The sequence below is a fragment of the Bactrocera neohumeralis genome, chromosome 2 (assembly GCF_024586455.1).
Source record: "Bactrocera neohumeralis isolate Rockhampton chromosome 2, APGP_CSIRO_Bneo_wtdbg2-racon-allhic-juicebox.fasta_v2, whole genome shotgun sequence".
NCBI lineage: Eukaryota > Metazoa > Arthropoda > Insecta > Diptera > Tephritidae > Bactrocera > Bactrocera neohumeralis.
In genome coordinates this window covers 43,149,438-43,175,167 of record NC_065919.1, presented here as the reverse complement: position 1 = coordinate 43,175,167, position 25,730 = coordinate 43,149,438, and the positions used below count along the sequence as shown (strand labels likewise).

General features: G+C 34.9%; 1 protein-coding gene across 4 annotated transcripts in view; it reads right to left on the bottom strand.

Moving 5' to 3' along the window:
* The window catches only part of LOC126751284 (uncharacterized), a 175,268-nt gene extending 150,826 nt beyond the window's left edge, over nt 1–24,442 (bottom strand). Inside the window, exons 1-2 of one of the 4 annotated variants that reach the window (XM_050461417.1) lie at nt 23,806–24,442; nt 1,511–2,276 (exon numbers count right to left, since the gene is read on the bottom strand). In XM_050461417.1, coding sequence (XP_050317374.1) covers nt 1,511–1,601 — 91 coding nt within the window. In that variant the 5' untranslated portion in view covers nt 1,602–2,276; nt 23,806–24,442. Of the gene's footprint in view, nt 1–1,510; nt 2,277–23,640; nt 23,660–23,805 lie in introns of those variants that run through there. The other 3 variants (XM_050461416.1, XM_050461415.1, XM_050461418.1) reach the window with 3 other exon arrangements.
* Between the last annotated feature and the right edge of the window lie 1,288 nt (nt 24,443–25,730).

The window sequence follows — 25,730 nt, the reverse complement described above, 5'->3', positions numbered from 1 at the left end:
GCTAATTGCGAAATATTTGTATATTTGTGTTTAGATTTCATAAACTTATTCATTATAAAATCGATTATTAATGCATAAGCACTGATAATGTCTATACAGATTTATTTGCTGTTGTCATTGTAATATTGTTATAAGATCTTGTGTACTGAAATATATACATATGTACACATGTAGCTTTAAATATTATTGAAAACGTTCTGATGTTAGGCATGCATGCGCCTTTCTTCTATACTTAGACATTATGGAAAGAAATAGTTTGTCTACTAAAAGTAGTTACTGTTATGTGTGTGTTGGCGATATATTCCTGGAAATTGGAATTAACACAAATGTAATTGAGCAATTAATTAATTAGATGTTCCAAAGTTCAGTTTCTTCTTAACAATTTTTGTCGAATATTTTTCTATTTCTTGTTAACACCAATATTATTGTTTTATTTGCGGTAATTATACCCAGAACAGGGTATAAGTTTAAAGCACATATAGTGTTTATATAAATGATCAGTATGTTGAGCTGAGTCGATTTAGCCATGTCCGTCTGTCTGTCTGTCCGTCTGTCCGTCCGTCTGTCTGTATATATACGAACTAGTCTCTCAGTTTTTAAGATATCGTTTTGAAATTTTGCAAACGTCATTTTCTCTTCAAGAAGCTGCTCATTTGTCGGAACTGCAGATATCGGACCACTATAACGTATAGCTGCCATACAAACTGAACGATCAGAATCAAGTTCTTGTATGGAAAACTTTTGCATTTGACAAGATATATTCACGAAATTTGGTATGAGTTATTGTTCATAGAAATAATGTAATCTCCGAAGAAATTGTTCAGATCGGATTACTATAGCATAGAGCTCTCATACAAACTGAACGATCGGAATCAAATGCTTGCATAGGAAACTTCCTCATTTGATGATATATCTTCACGAAATTTTGTATGAGTTATTGCTCATAGAAATAATTTAATATCGGAAGAAATTGTTTAGATCGATTAACTGTAGCATATAGCCGAACGATCGGAATCAAGGACTTGTATGGAAACCTTTCGCATTTGACGTAGTATCTTCACGAAATTTGACATGGATTACTGCTTAAGGTAATAACATAATCTCCGCAAAAATTGTTCAGATCGGATTACTATAGCATATAGCTTCCATACAAACTGGGCACATAGTTACTAAAAGAAACGCACCTGTGAAGGCTATGCTAGCTTCGGTGCAGCTGAAGTTAACGTTTTTTCTTGTTTTTGTATGATACTGGGAGATTTATATACTTTTACCCTTTTATGTCTATACCAATTGTTTCAAGGTTTTAGACCCAAGGATAATATCGACACAAGGGAAACAAAAGTATTTTCAAACGAATAGTTCAAATGTAAATTTTTACAGTACTCGTGAGTTAGAAGTTAAAATTCCTGGTCAACATTTAGTAAAGCATTATGTGCCATCAGTGCCTGAATTCCTGTTATATATATTTATTGGCATTAATGCAAAGGCCAAGGCATCAGCAGCTACTTACCGATAGTTGCCAAAAGCGCGACGATAAAAAATTGAATGGAATTCATGTTGATTCCTTTCCAATTTATCCAGTAATCCCGTGCAATCAGCATAAATCCATTGCGGAGTTAAACACTTTTACTTTTATTTTCCCTTTTTGCTTTGTTTTACTTCCGCCAACTCACACAAATGCAGCGGTTCACACACACATTTAATACAAGACTGCAATTTTTTTTTATGTTCTTCAAACACGCGCGTATGTCTGCTTGTGCGTTTTTGTTTGCTTAACGCTTTCTGCGCGCCATGTTGGGGGCTTTTGCGCCGTCGGTGATGTCAACATGTGCTCGACTTAGCAAACACACACAATCGTGCAAACAGATACTGCTTATCCATATACATATTTATTGTCTTACAACCACCTATTTATCGCCCATTCGCTGCCACTTACGTAGGTAGGTGTGTATAGGCGTGTGCGGCATGACATGTGTTCGTTTCAGTTTAATTCTCGTATTTATCCGCACACATTTTGTCATGTTTCACTTTGGGACTTTTCTTAAATTTCAATGCTCGCAATGCGGCTCTTCTTTGCATGACTCAATGACGACAACGCGATTATTTACGTTCAAATCTCTGTTCCAGAGAAGCACTATAAGTTTCAAGAGTTCTTGAGTTTAAATTTTATGTCACTTCTTTCACTCAATTAGTTGGAAAGGGGAATTCTTTTAAGTTCTCAGCGCACTATATTCTATTCCTTTCATATCCTTTGATACTTCCTTATACCACCAATGCTGTAAAAAAATAAAGACAGTTTTAGATTAGTAAAATGTCTCTTCAGCTTTGTCAAGATTTAATTTGAGTGTGTTTCGAATTAAAAGAAAATATTCGTAAACATTATATTATAAAAGAGGTAAGTACTCGGAATCTACCTGAATAGTAACATTTTGTTCGTTTAAGCGCTTTCTAATAACTGTCAGCTGAATACAGCCCACGAGTCGACGGAATGGCACAGAGCTGACAATTCTCTGCTTTTATTCTACTAGGGTTAAAATTAAAAATCTAATTTTTAAACAAACATCGGGAAAATTGGTCTCATTTTTAGGAGACGCCGATATCGGGCTACTATCGCATACAGCTGCCTTACAACCGAACGATCCGAACATGTACTTGTATGGAAAATTTTATTAGTGGACGAAGTTTGACAGATATTATTAATTACGGCAACGATACAATTTTTGAAAAAGATATTCAGATCGAATGAATATAGCATGTAGCTGCCATACAATCTGATCAATCAGCGTGCAATCCTTGTATTGAAAGTTTTTTCACTTCACGTGTTTCCTTCAAGAAATTTGGCAGGTGTTATTGTCTACGGTAATGGTGCAATCTCCGAAACTGTAGACAGTGAAGCATTATTCCATGTGTATAGTGCTTTTTATATTTCGTGTTTAGAGAACAAAAACAAATTTTAATCTTTGAAAATCGCTTTATAGCTTTATAGTTTATATCTATAGTTTTTACGGTTTTGAACCAATTTTCGAAGCACTTTGCCATTCTCATTGAGGTATCTCAAAAACATGCACATCATCAACCTATTCTTCAGATGTTGAAAAACATTAACTTCTTTGTTAATTTTTTAGGAAAGAAAATAAAAAAAGCTCATTCGGAGCCAAGTCAAGACTATTCGGAGGATAACTCATCAATCGCTGTTTTGAGATCTCAAAAGTGCAGTTTTTGCAGTTGATGTATAAGAATTTGCATTGTCGTGATGAAGAGTGGTTCGTCTTCGGCGATTGGGTTTCCTAATTTCTTGAAAGACGTTGCAACTGAAGTTAAAATTTGTCTTGCTTCTAATGGTCTTCAAGGCGATCAGACGTACGTTTGAATTTTCAACTGCACAAATATAGAATGTGTGCTTACTAAAATATAAGCACATATATTTTAAGTGCAAACTCACATATTTTCGGAAAATATTTTATTACATTGCGATTCGATTCTCATAACATATCTACTTGGAAGTTTCTGTGATGGTGAGGACAAATTTGCTACAAAATTGAAATGAGCCCTGAAATATTTTACAAAGGGAACAGTTATTTCGTTTTTTGATTCACATATGATATATATCTGCTATCAAGCATCTGCCTCAAAGCACTCTCAGCGGGTTGTGATTTAAAAATGCATGCTGTGCCAAATTTATCCCATCATTACATACGATACAGAGTGTTGAGTATTACTATTATGGACCCACACGGAAGTGTACAATTTTGCAAATATGTACATATGAATGTCTGCTGTTTTGTATACATTTCACAGACACCACTTACTCCCGCCTTACGCAATTTATCGAGAGTAATATCGGCAATCAAGTGGCTTCGCCGTCAGCTAGAGACCCACTCGTAGCAGCGAGAAACGAAAAACCAACGAATAAAGCGCAAACAGCTATGAAAGTTTAGACAACGGAAACAGACAATATTTGGCAACGGTAAACTAAATACCAACACTCGAGCAGAAGTGCCCAGAGCAAAGCCAGCAATCCGAATTGAATACGTCGAATTGATATGCAAACTAGAAAAGTGGAAGCGCATCAACCAACTCAACGACAGCAACATTCACCACACATGGCGTAGTCGCAGCCACAGAGTTATTCGCAGACCAGCCAAAGCCAAAGCCAAAGCCACACACGCAGTTGGTGTCAGTTAGTTGCCGACTCTTCATTGCTTCATGTATTTCGCTGGAAGGCAGCAATTTGAGTTTTGAAGCGTGAGCTTTGCCTTGTTTTAGTTTTAGTTAATTTTGTTATACTCTGAACAGGGTATGTAACATCCAGAAGGAAACGTCGGGGACCCTGTAAGTGTGGCGAGCTGAGTTTATTTTGCCATGTCCGTTTGTATATATGCGAATTACTTTCTCATATTTTGAGTTATCGATCTGAAATTTTGCACTGTGGATTTCTGACCACTACTGCATGCCATACAAACTGAACAATCAAAATTAAGCTCTTATATGAAGAACTTGTTTTTCTTGAAAAACGATCTTCCTGAAAATTTGCATGAATTATTGCTCAAAGAAGAAGCATTAAGAATCTCCGGTCTACGATAACATATAGTTGCTATACAAACTACTCGATTAAAACCAAGTTCTTCTATGGAATCTTTTGTATTTGTGAAGAGTATTATAGTTTTGGTGCAACCGAAGTTAACATTTTGTACCGAAGTAGACGTGTCAATTTTAAATGTTCATAATAGGTGAAATATACTCGTATTCAATACATAGACATATATTTATATATACTTAAGATGGCTCAAGAGGCCTTATATGGTCACTTGCTAATAACAAAGCAAGCTTAAATTATCCCGGGCTTGCGATTGACAAAATCCGTGTATGGCAAGACGACGTGAAAACCTAGAGCACCCAGTACCCATACGTATAAGCCAGAAAGACAGTCTTCAGAATATAGTTCTTAGCACTCTAGGGGATTTACCTCTCATAGCCAAAACCTAACCGTTGGAAGACAAGCTAAAGTGAAGAATTTAGTATTCTTTACATCTCTTGATTAGAAATTCATTAAATGAAAGGTTTTGAAAAATACTTCATTTTACAGTCAATTTGCAACTGTGATGTAAATTTTGGGTTGCTGAAATCGGATGGATCGGATCCAGCAAGTGAAGAAAGGGGTTCACTTGGACGAAAAATATGTGCTCAAGCTGTCTTGAACCAAGTTCGTGGTGGGCGAGACCCGCCACGTTGTCCGCGAGATCGTCAGATTGTGATGTCCTCGTAAGGCGACTGTACACTGCCGTCCAAAAATGCGATGGACGCCGTCAGGGTATGGAATTCGTGGTGGGAAGAAATGTGAGATCGTCAGTTTGTGCATAGCGGTTTAACAGTGAATATGCACAACGGTCGTCTTCGTTTCGACTTCGCGGAGCTCGAAATATGGATATCTGTAGTACTAGATTTCGGCATTTCGGCAAATTTTTAGTCTGGCTTCCAGTCTGGAAAATCAAAAACTGTTCAATAGGTATTCACCATGCGCCAAAACTTGGAAAAGACCCGTGAAAAGAGGACCGTCACAAACAACCTCTTCCTTGATTTTAAAGTAAATAAGCTATCTGAGTTTAGTATCCCCGCAAAACTAGTACTCTAGTGGGTCTGGAAGTGAACAGTCATCGCACTCGCGAAAGTGCTCCCACGTCACGGTTGGTCTTTTGCGCATAGGCAACCCAGTTGATTGAACGATGAGCTGTATGAGATATACGACGACATTGATATAGTTCAGGGATCTAAGAAACACTCCAGCTAAGAGGTGTTCGACGCAGTATTCCAGAAAGACTTCCACTCCGTTGGAAAGACTAGGTAGATAAGAACCTGGCTACACTTTGATTCTCCAGTTGGCGCCAAATCCCAAAAAGGTTATAACCCTTCAACGTGTGTCTACGCCAATAAATAAGAACAAGTCATGCTTCTAAACCGCATTAAAATAAAATTACAACTATTGTGCTAATTACAGTCATTATTGTCATTGTGGAAAAATCAAAAACATTCATTAGGCACTCACTTTCAAAACATACTTCACCTATTATCTATTTTAAAAGTGCGTTAAAAGCTCATGGTTAGTATTAATAGGGCTACAAAACCAAAGCTTCAGTTGGAAAATTATAAAACCGTGTACTTAGGGTATTAAACTTTGTTTAAAGACGAAAAATGTAATAATTGTGCAAAAGAAATTTGCACAATTGAGAAATAGAATAATAGGGATTCATTCACGAAATTTTTCAACATGGCAACGAAGCTTTTTAATGAGACAAGCATCAGCATTATTGCGAATAATTAAAATTTTAATGATGGTATCCATGGACGTAAGAATGATGCAACGAGCCCTTAGACATTATTGTTGCAAAATTTTACTCAATATATTCAACTTATAGGATTAGGATAAAAAAATCCGTTTGTTGCTTCGGTTTAATTTATTTTTTTCAAAAGCCACTTTGGCGACATCAAATCGCTACGTTTTGGTGTTTTGAAACCGTAAGATCTCTAATAAAACCAAACATCATTTCCCATAGTGCTTGGTTTGGAAGTGTCCTTGCAACATGTTGCCACAGAATATAAAATGTTTGTACTCCTAATTGTTGTTTGTATACGTATGACCTGAAGCAAATCGATATAGATATATGTTTACATATATATAAATGATAAGGATGACAAGCATCTTAATGAACCCATGTTACATTGTGAAAATGTGCGAAATTGGACTGCAACCACGCATACTTCACATTAGCATAATTTTAAATCCCATCTAATTTTTTCCATTTCCAGTACACAAATGAAGTACTATGATTATATTCGGAAAAAACTTTGCACAAATAGTGCCGTCCCCCGAGTTTAAAAAATTGCCAAAATCAGACCATAACTGTTCAAGCCTCCACTTTCAGAATAGTGCATATGGCTGATTTTTTGCTGATCATAAAGGTCTGCCTGTAAGCGACGTTTTTGAAATGCATGGAAAATGTCTCTTCGAAACTGGTACATTGCGGCAAAAAACACTCAAAAATTTTAATTAAATTGTCCGGGTAAATCATACTTAAAAAAAGTTTGCCGAGTTGGCAGGACTGTCCTTATTTAATATGTTGAATATGAGCGCGATCTTCCATCAGTTTATTTACACCAACTGCTTAAGTCTTTAAGGATTTTACACGACCATAATGCACCATCGCATCTAGCCACGATTATGACCGAATTTAAAGCCAAAACCGGAATGAATACCACCGATGTCACCAAATTTAGTTCCGTGTGATTTTTTCTTGTTCCCCAAACTGAAATTGTCGCTCCATGGAACCTGTTTTCAGTCGATCGAAGAGATAATAAAAATTCGCTGAAGGAGCTGGAAGCCATCCCAAAAAGTGCATATGAAAAATGTTTCAAGGATTGGAAAATCTCTAGCATACATTTGGCAGGGATAACTTTGACTATATATATTAGGGTGATTCAAAAAATTTTTTTTTTTTTTTTTTTTCAATTGGTACTCGCAAAAATAGGTTCCTAGACACCTCTAAGAAAGCCTCTCCAAATATGAGTTTTTAATTGTAACGGGAAGGTCCTCCGCCTAACGGTTTTCTATTTTTTCTTATTATCAGATAGAAAAATTTATATCTCGCTTCCAACTACTTGAAAAAATATCTTGTTAATTAGGTTTTGTAGGAAATTAAATGCTCTAAAATATGGTCTCTTATGATTTTTTCGTTAACCCGACCGTTTAAAAGATATTAACAGTTAAAGTTTGATTATTTTTGAGAAAATTTTTTATTTCTTATTAATTTTATAACTCAATAAAAAAAAATTATTATTTATTAAATAAATAAATTATTATTTATTAAATTAATTAAATTAAATTATTATTTACCATCTACATATGTATATGATTTATATTAGTTGGATTATAACTATTAGTTAATGAGATATAGCACTTTTGTGAAGCAACTTGTGTTAGTTTACAAAAAACTGGATCATAAAGCATTTCGTGTGCTAATAAAGCATTGGTTATTGGAGAAAAATACCGTTGAATTTGAGCTGTGCACCAGTGAAATCAACCGAGTCCAATCGATAGTCAGCCAAGTAGAATTCATATTATGAAACGATTCTAAAGCGTGGAAAGACAAAAAAATCGGCTGGCAAGGTTACGGCATCAGTCTTTTGTTATGCAGCTGGTATGTTATTCATGGAATGATTACTGAGCCACTTTTAATTCATTGCACTGTGTATTTGATTGCAGTACTATTCTACTATTCCAGATATTTAGCAATTTTATTATTTTTTACGAAGAATCAGTTTGAAATTTTACGCATATACTTCATTGTTCCCGTTTAAATATTGCACTGCTCTGTGCAATGCTTCGAAAAATATTTCTTTAGATCTCAAATTATAATAGACATTTATATCAACACTCCAGTTATTCCGCGTTACATATCGCGTTTGGATTGTTATGAGTGTATTTGCGTTCTTCGCCCATAATCTAGCAAAGTATCCGCAATGCACTGACGGCGAAAATGTCAATACCATTATATTAAATATATCTTTTTCATTCAAAAAAAAACCCAGTTTGGGAATAAAATCAGCTACGTTTTTTTTATACCCTCGCAACAAAGGCGTTATTATAGTTTTGTTCACATAACGGTTGGTTGTAAGTCCTAAAACTAAAAGAGTCAGATATAGAGATATATATACCAGTGATCTGAATAAAACCAAACACCATAAGTCTGTCTGTCCGTCCGTCCGTGCAACTGTAACTTGAGTAAAAATTGAGATATCATGATGAAACTTGGTACACGTATTTCTTGGCTCCATAAGAATGTTAAGTTGGGCAAAATCGGCTCACTTTTTTTTCAAAACACTAAATTTACGGAAAAATGGCAAAAAGACTGCACCAAGGCTTTTTTTTTTAATTGAAAATGGGTGTGGCGTCGCCCACTTATGGACCAAAAACCATATCTCAGGAACTTCTTCACCGATTTCAATGAAATTCGGTATATAATATTTTCTTAACACCCTGATGACATATACGAAATATGGGTGAAATCGGTTCACAACCACGCCTTCTTCCAATATAACGCTATTTTGAAATCCATCTGATGCCTTCTCTGTATAATATATACATTAGGAACCAATGATGATAGCGGAATAAAACTTTACACAAATACGATATTTGAAAAATATGTAAATGACGGATAATGAAATCTCGATTATCACTTTATCATGCGAGAGTATAAAATGTTCGGTGACAAACGAACTTAGCCCATCCTTACTTGTTTACTAATTTCTTTATATTTTTGAATTACTAAAATTATCATTACATGAATTTTGAACAAATGCTTTTGATTTAAAATATAATTGTTGTATTTATAAAAAGTATCCTATGTCCTTACCCTGGTTCTAAGCTACCTCTCCACCAGTTTTCTGCCAAATCGGTTCATCCGTTCTTGAGTTATAAATAGTGTAACTATCACGACTTTCTTTTATATATAGATATATCGGCCAACATGTGAGTTATTTTAATAAATTTTATTATATGGTTCAAATCAAATTATCAAGATCTCCAATTTAATTGTTTTTCTGACGTCTGCATGTCCGATTGTGTGACTACAAGCTAAATATGTCTAATGTTAGGCAAACATCCAAAATTTCGTTCAATAAGGAATGTGAAATTGCAAACGAATATTCTAGTTTTCCAAAGTGTAAGTTGCATTTATTCGAAAAATATTGTAATTTTAGCAAACTCGCTGGTGTGTTATATCTGACGTTTACTCAATAGTTCATCCAATCGCCTGCATCGTCTGTTGTAGCCTGACAGCTTTACAATTAAATTTTTCGCATATTCCACAGGAAGCGACCTCCAGGTTAGTTGGCGTAACCCAACGATATCTTTTGTTGACATTGAACGTTTTCTTGAAATTTTGGCTTTCATTAAACCCCAAACATTCTTGATTGGATTGGCGTTTGGTGACTGTGATGGCCAATCTAAAGTAACAATATAATTTTCTTGTTTACTTTGAGCATCTTGCAGAACTTTTGCTCTAGAGCATTTCAGCTGACTTCAATTATCCCTTCTTATATTATTTTATCATTTTAATGGTGTTCCGGTTTTCTGTGAAGAACCTCGAAACCCCAAATCCATGAGCAGAAAAGCACGCATAAATATGCCATTTCTTAGCAAAAACCCAATCAAGGAGTTGAGCAAGACAAAGATTGACTCGTTTCTATATATTATGTAATTATATGTATATTCACTCTGTTCTTCTCCTATCCCGATTGTTATTTTCTTGCTCCCAATGCAACATTTTCCCAATGAGGGTTTTTGATACTAGATGCCAGATCTCTGAAGCTTGTACCGTATTGTATGTAGAGATATATATATATTAACTCTTTTTGCACACAATTTTTGTAACTTCTCTTTGACTTTACAGTGGTTTCTTCTCAAAAAGGGGAAAAGGAGCTTTGCCATCACATTTACGTTACCTACGTTACCAGTTTCTCCGTACCGGGAACAGGGTATATTAAGTTTGTCACGAAGATTGTAACACCCAGAAGGAAGCGTCGGAGACCCTATAAAGCGTATATATAAATGATCAGTATGTTGGGCTGAGTCGATTTAGCCATGTCCGTCTGTCTGTCTGTCCGTCCGTCCGTCCGTCTATCTGTATATATACGAACTAGTCCCTCAATTTCTAAGATATCATTTTGAAATTTTGCAAACGTCATTTTCTCTTCAAGAAGCTGCTCATTTGTCGGAACGGGCGATACAAACTGAACGATCGGAATCAAGTTCTTGTATGGAAAACTTTTGCATTTGACAAGATACATTCACAAAATTTGGTATAAATAATTTTCTAAAGCAACAATGTAATCTCTGAAGAAATTGTTCAGATCGGTTAACTATAGCATATATCTGCCATACAAACCGAACGATCGGAATCAAGGGTTTGTATGGAAAACTTTCGCATTTGACGTGGTATCTTCACGAAATTTGACATGGATTACTGCTTAAGGTAATAACATAATCTCAGCAAAAATTGTTCAGATCGGATTACTATAGCATATAGCTTCCATACAAACTGGACACATTAAAAGAAATACACCTGTGAAGGGTATATTAGCTTCGGTGCAGCCTTTTTTTCTTCTTTAGGATATGTAAATTGTCTATCCAAACATTTACCCACATAAGCGATCTTGTTTCTGCTCTGTTTATTAACGTCTCGCATTACCCAATCCATTGTTTCCTTTCGCACTCCCCACCACTCATTGGCTTTCAGTTCCGCCCTTCAAGCAATTTAACAATATTTTATTTCAAAATCCTGGCACTTTGTCATATCCGTATGTAAAAGCAGACATGCAACACAGCCACACAGAACTCTTTCTGATTGTATTAATATAGCCGGAATCAGCGCTAACATATCAGCACCCCGCTGCTTTCATATTCACTTTAACCCCTTATGATACCAGCGGCAATTCATCATCAAACATTGGCTTTCGCTGGAAAATTTTTCCAGCAAAAATTTGCAATTTCAGCCAAAAATATATTTGTGATTTCAGTTTCTGTGTTTTTTGTTGTTGTTTTTTAGCGCTGCTGGCAGTCGCGGCTTATATACATACCCGCACATAGCATTCATGTTTGAATAAAAACACAGCTATAGGCAAATGTACTCAAATATTCTCAAATAAGCATGTAATTGTATAAAAAAAAAAAAAAAACAGTGTTGCATGCCAGCCTATATTGACTCTTTGCGCATGTGTACGTTTGTGTGCGTAGTCAAATTTATGAACTAAGCCAACTGAAAAATGCCGACAAGTCATATGAGCGTGAAATTGTTGCTGTCATTAGATGCAGCAAATTGCCGCACGTCCACAACACGCGTGAGTGAAACTGTGTTGGCTGCACGCCTGCCACACTGTGATGGTATGTGTTTTGCATAATTGCAAGTGCACATACACGAGTGCTTCACAGTGAGTTGGAATGTGCGCCGTTGGCTGTCTGTTGACTTGACACAACTAAACTATGCCACAGCTGAGCGGACCGTGCGGACACAGGACTATTTGACGGGAATGCACTGCAGTCACCAAATGTTTCGTTCTGTCTGTCTTTTTGGTTTATATACTTCAGTGTCATGACTATGTGGCACATTAATTACACTGAGGAATTTAATATCAGCTTCGGTGTTTCTCCGGATCAGCCAATATGATAAGTTCAAGTCGTGCCAGAAATCAAAGTATGAGAAATATAAGTAACTATTTGTCCAGTGATTTGTATATTATGGGACTAAAAAATACATTTGAAGATTTTCCGTCCGAAGACTGTTTAACCATTAAATTAATGTTTTAAAACCGATCTCTACTGAATGATAATCACGCATTCCTTCGGGGAAAGCCGAACTGATAAGTTCAACAATTTCATAGAAGATTGTAAACAGTTACTCACGAAAATGTGTGTTTGAAGTGGTTGTCTGATAGTTCATTTCTATTGCTTGGATCTTGAGGAAGCTCTGTGCTCCATTGTCTTCACTTTTATAGGTATTTTGATAACATTAGCTATCGCTCATTCGCAATTTACCCGCTCTTCAACTTACGAAAAAATAAAATATGTGTTTCCATAAAAACGGGAAGATAAGGCAGTGATCAAATGTACGCCGTTACTAAAATTTATTTTGACGCGCAAAGAGTATTTCCCTACCAGAGAAAAAAAAGCAAACTACAAGGTGTGTTCCAAAGCAAATAGTACTTTTTGAATCTACCGCCCACTGGTGGCGCCATCTATATGTCGACTGGTGTGTTAGAATCTAATATCTTTATCGATTGTCCAGTGAGAATTTCATGAAATTTCATTCATTGGAAGTGGAGTTATTGCGTTTTAAGTGTCAGTATGTTTGTGTTATCGGTTCGAAAATGAGTTTCGAACAAAGAGCCAACATTAAATTTTGTTTTAAAATTGGTAAAACTTTTACCGAAACGTTTCAATTGATGAAACAAGTTTATGGCGATGATTGCCTATCTCATAGCAGAGCGCACGAATGGTTTCAACGTTTTCAAAAGTCCTGAGGACATAAATGACGATCAACATGTGGGCCAATCAAAATCCGTGATCACCGGAAATTCCATAGAAACTGTGCGTGAATTCATCAAAAATAAGCCGATCAGCCGAAATCATCCTTGAAATTCATGGAAATGGAATTGAACATCTTCAAACCATCGATTTATTGCATTTTGACCGAACATTTGGGCTTATGAAAGGTGTGTGCACGTTTTGTTCCGCACAAACTGACTGACGACCAAAAATTGTTCAGAATCCGACATTCGAAGGACGATAATTTGACCAAAATCACATTTTAACCATTAACCACTCCCCGTATTCACCTGACATGGCACCGTGCGACTTCTTCCTTTTCGGAGAAATGCATTAGCCCATTAAAAAAAAGCGTTATGCAAACGTAGAGGCCATTCAAAAGGCTTGCACCGGCATACTGGCGGCCATACCGGCCAACGAGCTAAAACATTCGTTCGACATGCTTTTGGACCGTGCAAAAAGCTGTATTGAAGCAGAAGAGACTATTTTGAATAAAATAAATTGATTTTGCCGCAAAAACCATTTGTTCTGTTGTTTTTTTTAGTTCTGTTTACTTTGTAACTTACCTTGCACACAAAGGATACTTTAGTGCAAGATTTCAACGCAAGTGCTGTCAGTTTGTTTGAACAACATCTTCGAATCGTTACTCTCTAAATTATGATCTCATATTATCATTTCGCTGAAATGGCGAATCGATGGTGCTAAATTTGTATTAAAATTTTTGGTATGTCAAGAATATTTTAATTGTATGATATACTCCAGGAGGCGACTTAGAAATTTTTTAAAGAACAACAGTTTTACTCTCTGGAATTATTCGTTTCGGTTAAGCTTTCAAATAAATACTGTGAAATATCCTTAATGATTACTTATACTTGGCCGTTTTTATGAATTAATTTACATTGAACGTTTGTGAAGCCAGAATCATTAAATATTATTTTGAATACATTCCAGATTTGTCTTAGTTTTCTTTTATTTATTTAAAGAAAGGTCGGAAATGTTTAGGATAAAAATCAACCTAATACCATTATTTGGAAGCTTGGATCTGCCATATTAAAGATATTTCATCGAACACCAAATTTTAAATTTGTATTTGGCTTATGGAAGAAACAGCCAAAATATAATTTCTCTACTGAATCTAAGTCGTTCGTGAGTTATAGCAACGCAAACATGGAGCATTATTATTTTCGCCTTTCAACTTGTCACCAATTTTCTTTCAGTGCCTAATGTCAGCCATTTGATGACATGGCTCTTTATCACCGACGATATCTGCACAAAAACCAGCCACAATGTATGCCGGCAAGGGCTTAGCATGGGAAGCACAAATATTGCCGTGGGTTAGCCATGGCATGCTTGGCACAGTGTGCCGAGTAACACATATTGCGCGACATTGTGGTCAAACTGCTGCACCGAGTAGTTCACGTGAGGCATGCACAATATTATATTTGGATTTATTTAGTTTTTAGTTTGTACTAAGTAATGGTGGCACTGGCTTTAGTCGGCACGTAAAAGCGCCATACATTAGTTTTCATTGGCTTTTACCGCGCTTGTGGTTGATAGCTAAACTCAGTGCACAAGCCAAATAAATTACTGCAGTTTAGCAAATATCAACACATAAATGTGCATGTATTAATTTGTACTGTTTTCGGGCCATAGAGAGGGCAATAATAAACGCCCACGGCTTAATTTCATTGAAAATTTCCATTTACACACAGGCGAAAAAACGAAAATAAATAAATGCAAATTTGCAAGGCAGAATGATGGCAAATGGTGGATATACGTATGTATATGTGGGCAGAACATATCAATATATGTAATTGTTGGACGCTAATTTAGCCAACAGCCGTTTTGATTTTTTTCACTTCGTTATTTAATTTATGCCTTTTTCATAATTACTCTCGTTTGATTGTTCAAAGGCAATTTGACGATTTCTATAATGGCAAGTGAGCTTTCTGTTCTATATATTTAGATATATTTCTCTAAATATATAAATTAATATGAATATTGATAGATTGCGTTTTATTCGATTTTATGCTGCAATATGCATAGGTATTGAAAAATTTACAATAATATAAATTGACAAAACAAAGTATTTTGATAATTTGATAAAGAATTTGATAAAGCTTAACCTCTCAAAACTAATTCTTCAGGAGATTTTTTTGAAATTTTAATTACTTCCAGAGATGTATGCCAAAATATTACCAGCAAATTAACTTCGACGTAACCGAATTTCTTAAAATCTTATTGGAGTCTTATCCACATTTATATAGATAAAAAATACTTCTTTTCACATTATTTAGAAGTTTAAATATGAATATATATTCTTTTGCTAAAAATATATATTTTTTTTAAATTTTAATTATTGTTATCTCAAACTCGTACTTCTACACCAGAACACCCTTTAAACGTTATATGCTATATATCGTCACCTAAAATGCAAAACAACGTTTCAGCAAAAATATCGAAATTGATTTTGAGGTTCACTACATCATATTACAGTGCCTTAAATTTCAGCTGCTCTCAGATATAACCAATATATAACCAATATATAACCGTTTTATAACCAAAACTCAAATTTTGTTTCAATATGAGTGGTTTCTATTATTTCATTGTTCCTTCGTCTTTAAACTTATGAAAAGTGATGTTGCGTTGCTTTGCATTTTAGGTGACAACATGTAATTATATAATATATTGAGTTGATTCTTTTGCTAACAAGTGGCTTACAAATTTTGTGTTACTCATACATCATGGTGTACCAGATAAATGCAATGTTCAGTAAATAATGTATATTTTTAAATGCACATAACTTTTGAGGGATCGCGTTTATGAAAAAAGAAAATTAATAATTGTAAACTTTTATGAAGAGTTAAAAATTTTTATATTTTAATACTTTTTTTTAAGCAGTAAGTTTATTTTAAAATTTTTTTTTGAAATTATCGTGATGTAAGAAACTTTTAAATTGAAAATAAAGAGCTCGTTAAGGTGGAATCGTTATTTTTGGGCAAGTCCAGGAACTTCATAGGGCATCAGCAAAAAATAAATTTGAGAAATAATGGACTCCTTAGCACTCGAAACATGTGTCAGCCTGTAATGTTCTTGAAAACCATTTTTCAACTGCTCAAGTGCTTTACGGAATATTATTTTTTTACTCCCCACGTATGCTGTCCTCATACCTGGTGTTTTCATTTGGTGCGTAATTTTCTGCATTTTTTGGAGGTTACTCATACGCAGTGTAGTGCGCTCTTGTACAGACTCATGACATTTCATGCGAATTCGCTTGGAAAAACTGTGCAAACTTTATGTTTACAAGTACATTCATTTCTCACCGGCTTTGTGTGTGTTTGTATTTGCACCCACTAAACTAAACTAATACATGCGCATAAAAGCATTTAAATAATTACTATATATTTATGCGTGCACAGAAATGCCAATTATGCAGTTTTTAAGCGTTAATTAATTAACATGTATGGTATTTATGCAATTTATTTCTATTTAATAGCGACATTTGATGCGTATGTTTAGCAACACGTTTAACATTTGCTTGTTTGGAAAATTTTAAAATTTTTCGTGACAAAGTTTTGTTCAGCGCAGCTATGCGAAACTAAATGACACTTGCATGTTTTAGCTTTCAGTGGTGTGTATAAATCGGTTTTTTCCGTGTTTTGAAAAATTTTATTTAGTAATTATGTAATTTTTTCATAGTCCATGAAAGATCGCAGGACCCTAGATGTTCACTTGAAAAATTCTTTTATCATTTGTTTAGAATTTCTGATAAAGTAAGACAATCTATACTTAGATCTTTTATTCTAGAAAGATCTTCAAATGACTTGTGCTTTATTTTCACTAATATGAATATATTGTATGCCAATGTGGACAAAAAAGAGTAAGACTTTTTAATGTAAATTTGGCGCGAAAACCCTTTCGTCTAAATTGTATTGGGGCAAAGTGGGATTACTTTGAGAGAGATGACATAAATTTTGAAGAAAAATTAAGAATTTTAAAATTATTAACATCGTCTTACTATGTTTTGCTCATTGTATATATGTATATATATATATATTGCTGTTTCTTCGGTAATACAAACTGCAACTCAGCACGTGATAGTCGCATCCTAAAAGCACTTAAATGCCTTGACTCTAAATTAAATTAATTGAACTCTCAGTTCAGCTGTTAAATTTTGTAATATTAATTAGTTCAATTGATTTAATGCTCTATTAATTAATTAATTTATATTCCAACCAGTAAATGAGTCTTACGGTATTAGGCAATGCATGTAATTATTACACTGTTGCAATAATAATTGTTTCGAAACTAATTTTTACATATCTAGAATTCAGTAGTTATGTGTAACTGCACACTTACGTATGTATGTATACACTGGCGTTATACATATTTCTTATGTATAAATTGAAAGGGTTGTAACAAATTTACTTAGAAAATAGGTGATTAGTGGAAAATTATTTTAGAAACTATAGTACTAGTTATTGTTGCTGATCCACAGTTGTCTTACTGGATATTAAAAAAAATGGACTTTCTTGTTGTAAATAGGTTCAAATTCTTTTCTTCAAAACTTTAAATATAGATAAAATTTATAATTTTGGTCTAAATAGAACTATTAAAAAATCCATGCTATTGCCTTTTAATGTTTTGGCCATATTTAATAAGCTCTAGATGCTTATTGCAATGAGCATTGTCAGGTCAGCGAATTTATTAGGACTGCAACAGTTCGTGCGGACTTATAGCTGGATTTTTCCGAATCATCGTTGAATTGCATAAGATCTGTTTTCTTTATTTATAATATACCTGCTTTGTCCCACGGTGTTACCCGCGGATTATTAGGGAAAATAAATTGTGTATCAACAGTAAAAATAATGAATATTCACATTTTCAGAAACAAAGTAATTTACATTTGAGCATCGGAAAGATAAATTTACAAGATTTCATGACTGACAGAACGGAAGTGATTATGTTCATGGAATTGTTTAGGTCTCTGGTCGTAGAGAGCTACAAATAGTTTTACTGCAGCACATCCCGGTAAGAAAATTCGCGCGATTTATTGTATTCTGCGTAAATAAACATATTTCCGTATAGTCCGTGGTTTAAGCAAGGTGTTCCCAGGTGAATGCCGGCTACTTTTAGAGTTTGTCCTTGACCTTTATATATTGTGTTACAGAAAGCCACTTTTAAAGAAAAGTGTAGGCGTTTGAACTGGAAGGGTAAGATTGCGGCTATTATAGGGATTCTAAGTATAAAAACTGTTTCTCCTTAGGCCCCTCCGGTAAGAATGGTGAGCTGGACGATCTGCCATCTTAGCTCTTGAAACGTATCCTAGTGTCTTTGCGTAGTCTGGGCGCGTCCGAGTTACGCATCAGTATGACAAGCACACCTACCTAGAGTTTCAACTCATAGGTGGGTACCCTTGATAGATCGAGGGAATTTAAAAAAAATTTAGAGGGTAAATAGTTGAGTCATCAGTTGTCATCACCTGGTTTATTAAGATGTACATAGATCATCACCTAACCATCAGTTTCCCACGCTATAATATTTATACTCTTGCAACCTGTTGCTACAGAGTATTATAGTTTTGTTCACATAATGGTTGTATGTATCACCTAAAATTAATCGAGATAGATATACACATAAAAGTGAAACTTTTCCGTTTTCTTTCTATGAACTTGAGTAAAAATTTTGGGATCTTGATGAGACTTAACATGCGGGTTCCCTAATAGAAAAACAATTACAAGTTCTTAAATGCGTGTAATCGGACAACTGCCACGTTCACAAAACGGCATTAACCGAAAACCTATAAATTGCCATAACTAAGGGCTAAATTAAGATATAAAGCTGTAGTTTGGCATAGATTCGCGTAGCAAGGGGCACCTGTGAATTTTTTTATTTTTTATTTTACAAGTTTAATGTACATATCTTCTAAACTACTTAAACTACAACAACATTTGCTAAGCTCGAATATTAAAAGAGCGCCTACCGACAGTGTGAAACCACGCCCACTCACCATATAACGGTACCGTTCGAATTTACTAAAAGCGCATTAAATCAATAATAATGACGCCAGAGACATTACACTTCACCTCCGCGATGGTAGGTTAGGTAGGAAAATTGCACGATGGGCGTGGCACCGCCCACTTTTTGGTGAAAGCCCATATCTCGGGATCCGACTGATCGATTTCGATTAAATGTAGTTCGTAGCGTTATTCTTATATTTCTATGTAACATGTGAATTTAAAACGTCTCCATTTGATTCCTTCAATTTCCAGTACATAAATCAAGATGTAATTAATATAACGTAATAAAGTTTTGCAGTAATAATTCCCTTAAAGTATGCCACCCTTTGACCAAAAATTGTACAAATCCAATCAAAAATGTTCAAGCCTCTAGGTACCGAATATGTTGACCCCAGTATCTATAGTTGACTTTTAACCGAAAGCAAAAGCAGTCAATGTATGAAATATGCAATTGAAATTCAGAGAGAATCCTTTCAATACTTTCCTGAGGCTCCATATACCTAATATAAAGATTTTCGAAATTCCAGGTGACTTTATGCTGGATATATCGGCCAATGTTCGAGTTATCTCAATGAAAATTACACAACTTGACCTAGACTGATTGGTGATTGTATGTGAGATACCGTAATGAAACCCAAGGAATATTATTTAGTATGTGGCAAGATTATAGTTTTCAGATTTAAGGTTATTTGGTCGTTAGTATCCGTTGGCATGAAACTTTCGCCGACCTCGAGAAGAATTTGTGCGAAGAGTCCAGACTCTTGACCATTGAAAAGCTGGACACTCAGTATGAGTCTTCAGCTGGAATCGCTCTACATTAGCACACAACTGCGAAGCCTTGAAGCATGCGTTTACCTCGTCTGCTACGATACCTGAAATCACCTGCCAGTAAGACGACCACTCCACCCATCAATATTCGATTGCCCGAATGTCTTGCAAGTTACGATCCAGTGCTTCAATCGCTCGCTTGCTCAACATTATGCATTCGTCCCACTTCTACTACTACTATTTTTGCTGATGTTGCAAATGGATGTTTCTTCACTTGCAAGGTTAGTGGCTGCTTGAATCAGCATGATTAGTATATTATTTTCTAATTCATTTAAAATGAAATATACTACCTATTTTCATTTTAAGTTACTTATTATTTATTGCATTTCTAAAATCAAAATATCGTAAGTTGATTTATTTTTAGAGGGACTTTCTAAAAATAAGCAAAAAGTACAAAAGATGCTATCTTTACTTAAGATACTTTCTTACAATAAAGCGTAATCTATGTGTTAATCCAGGATGTCAGCTAACTCCATGTAAATTTTTTTTTAATCGCTGCAGCCGTTTAGTCGTGAAGAAGTAACAAACATACACACACACAAGCTTAAGGCTCTGTAATAATAGTAAGCTGATAATAGTTTTCTTTTCAATACTCGAATATAAAAAAACATACTCTATAACCTGTTGATCAAGAGAACTGAAAACAGTCACTCAGTGTCAGCTGCAATGCACAAATTACATGCTTAATTAAACGTTTAATTAACAAAAATTTGCAACTTGCAAAAATTAAACACAGTAACTAAAATAAGTTTGAACATGACTTTCTGTTTGATGACAAATATCAATCAAGACTTAAGCAGTGAATACCTATATATTTTACACTTTGATCATTTTCTGTGATGATTTTGGTCGGCATTAAATATGTTGGCCAAATTAACAGCTTCTTTTTAATATTTTCATTTTCTCAGTAGAAATAGCAAAGACAAAAATAACTTCAGCTAAGCAAAATAATCACAAACTGAGTGCGAAACAAAAAGTGAGTATTTACTGCTGGGAGTCTCTAGCTGCTCTTCAACGGCCAAACTTTTAACTCGTACCTGTACTACTGTCGATAAGTGGACAGTCTAAAGGAAGCAATCACTCAGAAGCGAGAGTGGATAAACTATTTAGTTAATTAATTAAAATAATGTATGAATACCAATCTATCAAAATATTTTAAGAAATTAATATTTAAAAGATTTCTATATAGTAAGAGCAACATAATGTATCCAATTTTGAAAGATATAGTTATACTGTCAAAAGAAATATGGTGCTTCCCAGTTTTTTCTCTAAAAAAAGTATCGCATATAAACAAGTTCTTTATTTTCAATTTTAAAAGTGGATAAAACATATTTCTCTTCCATGTATTAAATATAGTTTTTTATGATAAAGTGCATTAAACAAAAACCTAAAATGATAGCAAAAAAATATAACAACAAAAATTTGTATTTTAAAACAAAATGCTCCGCTCAAAGAAAAAATATTATTAACAATGTTTTCATCTCATTTGTTGCTCATACGCCACGGTGCATTCTAATTTACATATAATATTTAATATATATCATATATAGGATAATGGATTGATTGGCCGCATCAGTAAGATTAGCAAAGTAGTCTCTTGGAAGAAAGTGCTTGATCCATCATTATATTTATGCTTTAATAAAAGAATTTTTGATTGTAATGAACTTGGATGGAAATTTTTCGGACTAAAAATATTGGTACAACCTTTTTAAAGTTGGTATATGAAGTTTGATGAAAGTTGTCATATATGTATAAGTTTATAATTTTCAGCGGAAACAGTAACAGTTTAGTACTCAGTGACCTATAATAACTAGTTGTCAATTCAGTATACCAAAATAATAAAAAAAATCCTGTCAAAATTGAACGAAAAATTTAACGAATTTTCATTCACATAAACTTCAATGGTTGCAAAATGAACATTTGCAATGATGATGCAACAAGATACACATGAGTGTTGTCTAAATTTACATATAATCGTACATTACGTGTCTGCTTTGGCTTGCCAAATATGTCTCTGGGCGACACCGTGAACTTTTACCCAAAGTTTTTGTTGCAACAAAATTGATTTAAATAAGAACTGTTGCACGTTCGATACTTTTGACCTGATTTCCATAAATAAGAAAGGAAAACAACATTCTAAGCGAGAGCATTGAAATTTCTCGGTAAAGAAACCACTCTATGGAGGAACAGCATTTCAAAGAGGAAGGCAGAAAAATGCAAAGAAATTGCTTAGCATGTCGATGGCACACACAAGCACATGTAGGTACATAGATATATATGTATGACATATATATGGACATATGCGCCATCACACAGTCATCTCTATATGCACAAACGAAATCAGCAGGAAGGACAGCGATCCAAAACTGCTCGCATATAAGCAACGACTGAAAGAAATTGTCGTTAGTAGTAGAGAAGTGATAAAAAAAAAAAAGTAAGGAAGGGCTAAGTTCGGGTGTCACCGAACATTTTATACTCTCGCATGATAAAGTGATAATCGAGATTTCATTATACGTCATTTACATATTTTTCAAATACCGTATTTGTGTAAAGTTTTATTCCGCTATCATCGTTGGTTCCTAATGCATATATTATACAGAGAAGGCATCAGATGGAATTCAAAATAGCGTTATATTGGAAGAAGGCGTGGTTGTTAACCGATTTCACCCATATTTCGTACATGCCATCAGGGTGTTAAGAAAATATTACATACTGAATTTCATTGAAATCGGTATAATAATTCCTGAGATATGGTTTTTGGTCCATAAGTGGGCGACGCCACGCAAGGTGCAACTTCATTCTACCATTTCTTCCATAAAATTTAGTGTTTCTGGCGTTTTTTGTTAGTCGGTTAACGCACTTTTAGTGATTTTCAACATAGCCTTTGTATGGGAGGTGGGCGTGGTTATTATCCGATTTCTTCCATTTTTGAACTGTATATGGAAATGCCTGAAAAAAACGACTCTGTAGAGTTTGGTTGACATACCTATAGTAGTTTCCGAGATAAAAAAAACTTAGTAAGGGAGGGCCACGCCCATTTCAAAGAAAAAATGACGTCCAAATATGCCCTCCCTAATGCGAAGAAATTTCACTTTAATATCTTTATTTATGATTAGTTATGACACTTTATAGGTTTTCGGTTTCCGCCATTTTGTGGGCGTGGCAGTGGATTTTGCCCATCTTCGAACTTATATTATGGAGCCAAGAAATACGTGTACCAAGTCACATCAGTCATCTCTATATTTACTCAACAGCTTGCACGGACGGAATCGGACGGACAGACGGACGGACGGACAGACAGACATCCAGATTTCAACTCGACTCGTCACCCTGATCACTTTGGTATATATAACCCTATATCTGACTCTTTTAGTTTTAAACAAACAACCGTTATGTGAACAAAACTTAATACTCTCCTTAGCAACATTGTTGCGAAAGTATAAAAAAATTGAAAGCACAACAAATGGAATGAAAATTCAAAGGCAACAAATGCATTGACATAGAAATGAAAATGAATGACGATACTAGAAAGAGACTGTCGAAAATGTAGTGAGTAGAAGGGCACGTGCACGATGAGTGTAATGTCCTTGTAGCCAACAACAATGCACATGTGTATAATTGGATGTCAAATATATATATATTCATGTATCAATTGATATCACGTTGACATTAAAGCGCAAATAGAAATTCACTGACATCAGTCGGGTCAGGAGTTGAATGACAGCTGTGAGGCACAGATATGTTGAGTTTGTTGTGATAAACGTACATATATACGGTATTAAAGAGTTTCGAATGTTCAATTTCTTTAATAGCGATATTATTTTAACCGAACATGAAAATTTTAAAAATACACAAACATACTTTCGAAGCAAGATCAAGGCTTCACATCCTTTCAGCTTAGAAACATTGTAGCGTAAGACTTGGCACAGCACTGTAAAGCAGAACCTTTGAACCTTAGCTTTGTCTAGCGTTAACTCCACACATATTTACACGCATACATATAATATTTTTGGCATTTTCCAACACGATTTTTAACACTTCCGAATAACTCGCAGTATTTACGACATTATTTTTTAAGACTCGTCTATCATTTGCCGACACACCGAATGTTCCAATGGTTTACGTGTAAAAATCTCGTTTACGTTTGAACGCGTTACCGACCGGCCGGAGCTGCGTATCAACAACGTCAGATGATACCAAAGACTGAGGCAGATTTTTTCCCAAACACTTCGTGAGCTCCGTCGTTCGTGGCGTAGTAAATCCCAGCCGTCGAATAGCATCGAGTGGCAGCGCATTGAGTGCGAGACGAGTCTGTGCCAAAATTCCTTTGCAACATCACCAGCTGCTGCTCTGGCTGGCTGGCTGTATTTCTTTTGTAGCCAACGCCAGCTTAAGCTCCATCAACAGTGGTTATAGCAATGGATTTTATTGCTCCAAATGCTGTTCAAACGAGTATTTGATACTTCAGCTGTGCTTCTTGCAAACACAGCAGCATTGTTGCTTTTGTAAATTTATTGTATCGCTCATTCGTCAAAGCTGCTCGTTTTTTGACGCATCGTTTTTAGAGCTTCAGTCAAGAAGCGATTGCAGCAGAAGTTGAGAAGTAACTTCGTCTGCTTTTCAAAGCGAATTTGAGAGCATTGGAGCTGCAGATATTTACTCGCTTACAAGCTAGGAGTTCTACTACTCGCGGATAAAAGTAGAGTGTTAATATTCGTGTTTATGCTTGTTTGAGGACGTGAGTAAAACGCGGTATTCTCAATGCTCCAAGTGGATGCTGAACAAAATTTGCCTCTCTTTTGTAGTTTTGTCGCAGCATCTCATTTTTTTTCTCTTCTCAATGCTGGCGCTCAGCGCTCTAACAAGTATTACTCAGAGCACTCTCACCGCAGTTAACACTCCTTTTCAGCCATGGCCAAAGTGTCAAATGCAATTTGAATAATACGCGCATTAAAATGTCAAAAACCTCGCCTCTTTGGTGTAATCATATAGGCCAGTTGTCTGGGTAATCCGTGCAAAATGTTATTGTCCAACTTATTTACAAGTTAATGTGTGTGCAATAATTTTAAAATGCCTCACTAAAGTGATGCAACAATACATTTTCAGATAAGTATGATTTGTTGAGGTAAATCTAAAAAGTTGTAGTTCACATCATTATTTATAAATATATTTGTGGATATACCTTCGCAGATGCGATAAAAGACCAAGCTTATTTACTATTTGCATGTGACTAGAATAGTTATTATTTTATTAAGGACACAGCAGTTGTATGTAATTAATAAATATGGATAAAATTTAGGAAAATATGTAAAACTCCATTGTAAATATTATTATTATTGTTTTTAATTTACGGTACTACATCCTAATTGTAGTTCACTGAACCATATGCATCTTATTTTATATATGCCACGTATTTATTCAGTTAGTAGGGCTTCTTGGAGAAGAACGGACTTTCGTTCGCTTAACACCACCAATGAGAACGAAGTTAAGAAAGTTTTGTTAATATCAAAAAAATGTTAAACCAAGCAGACCGAGCTTATAGTAAAATGAGTCAGAAGTATTCTGTAAAATGTAATCTTTAGAAATATTTTTTAGTACAGAATTCTCTTCCGCTAACTCTCATACACCTCAACTTCGTCTATTACTTAATGTTAAATTAATAGGTCATCTACGTTGACTGTACTGGCTTTTCACATATTTTCGAGAAATTTTATAAATATACGTTCCGAACTTCATTACGACCACACTCTCGCATTCACCATATGCGAATCCAATGGATTATTCTC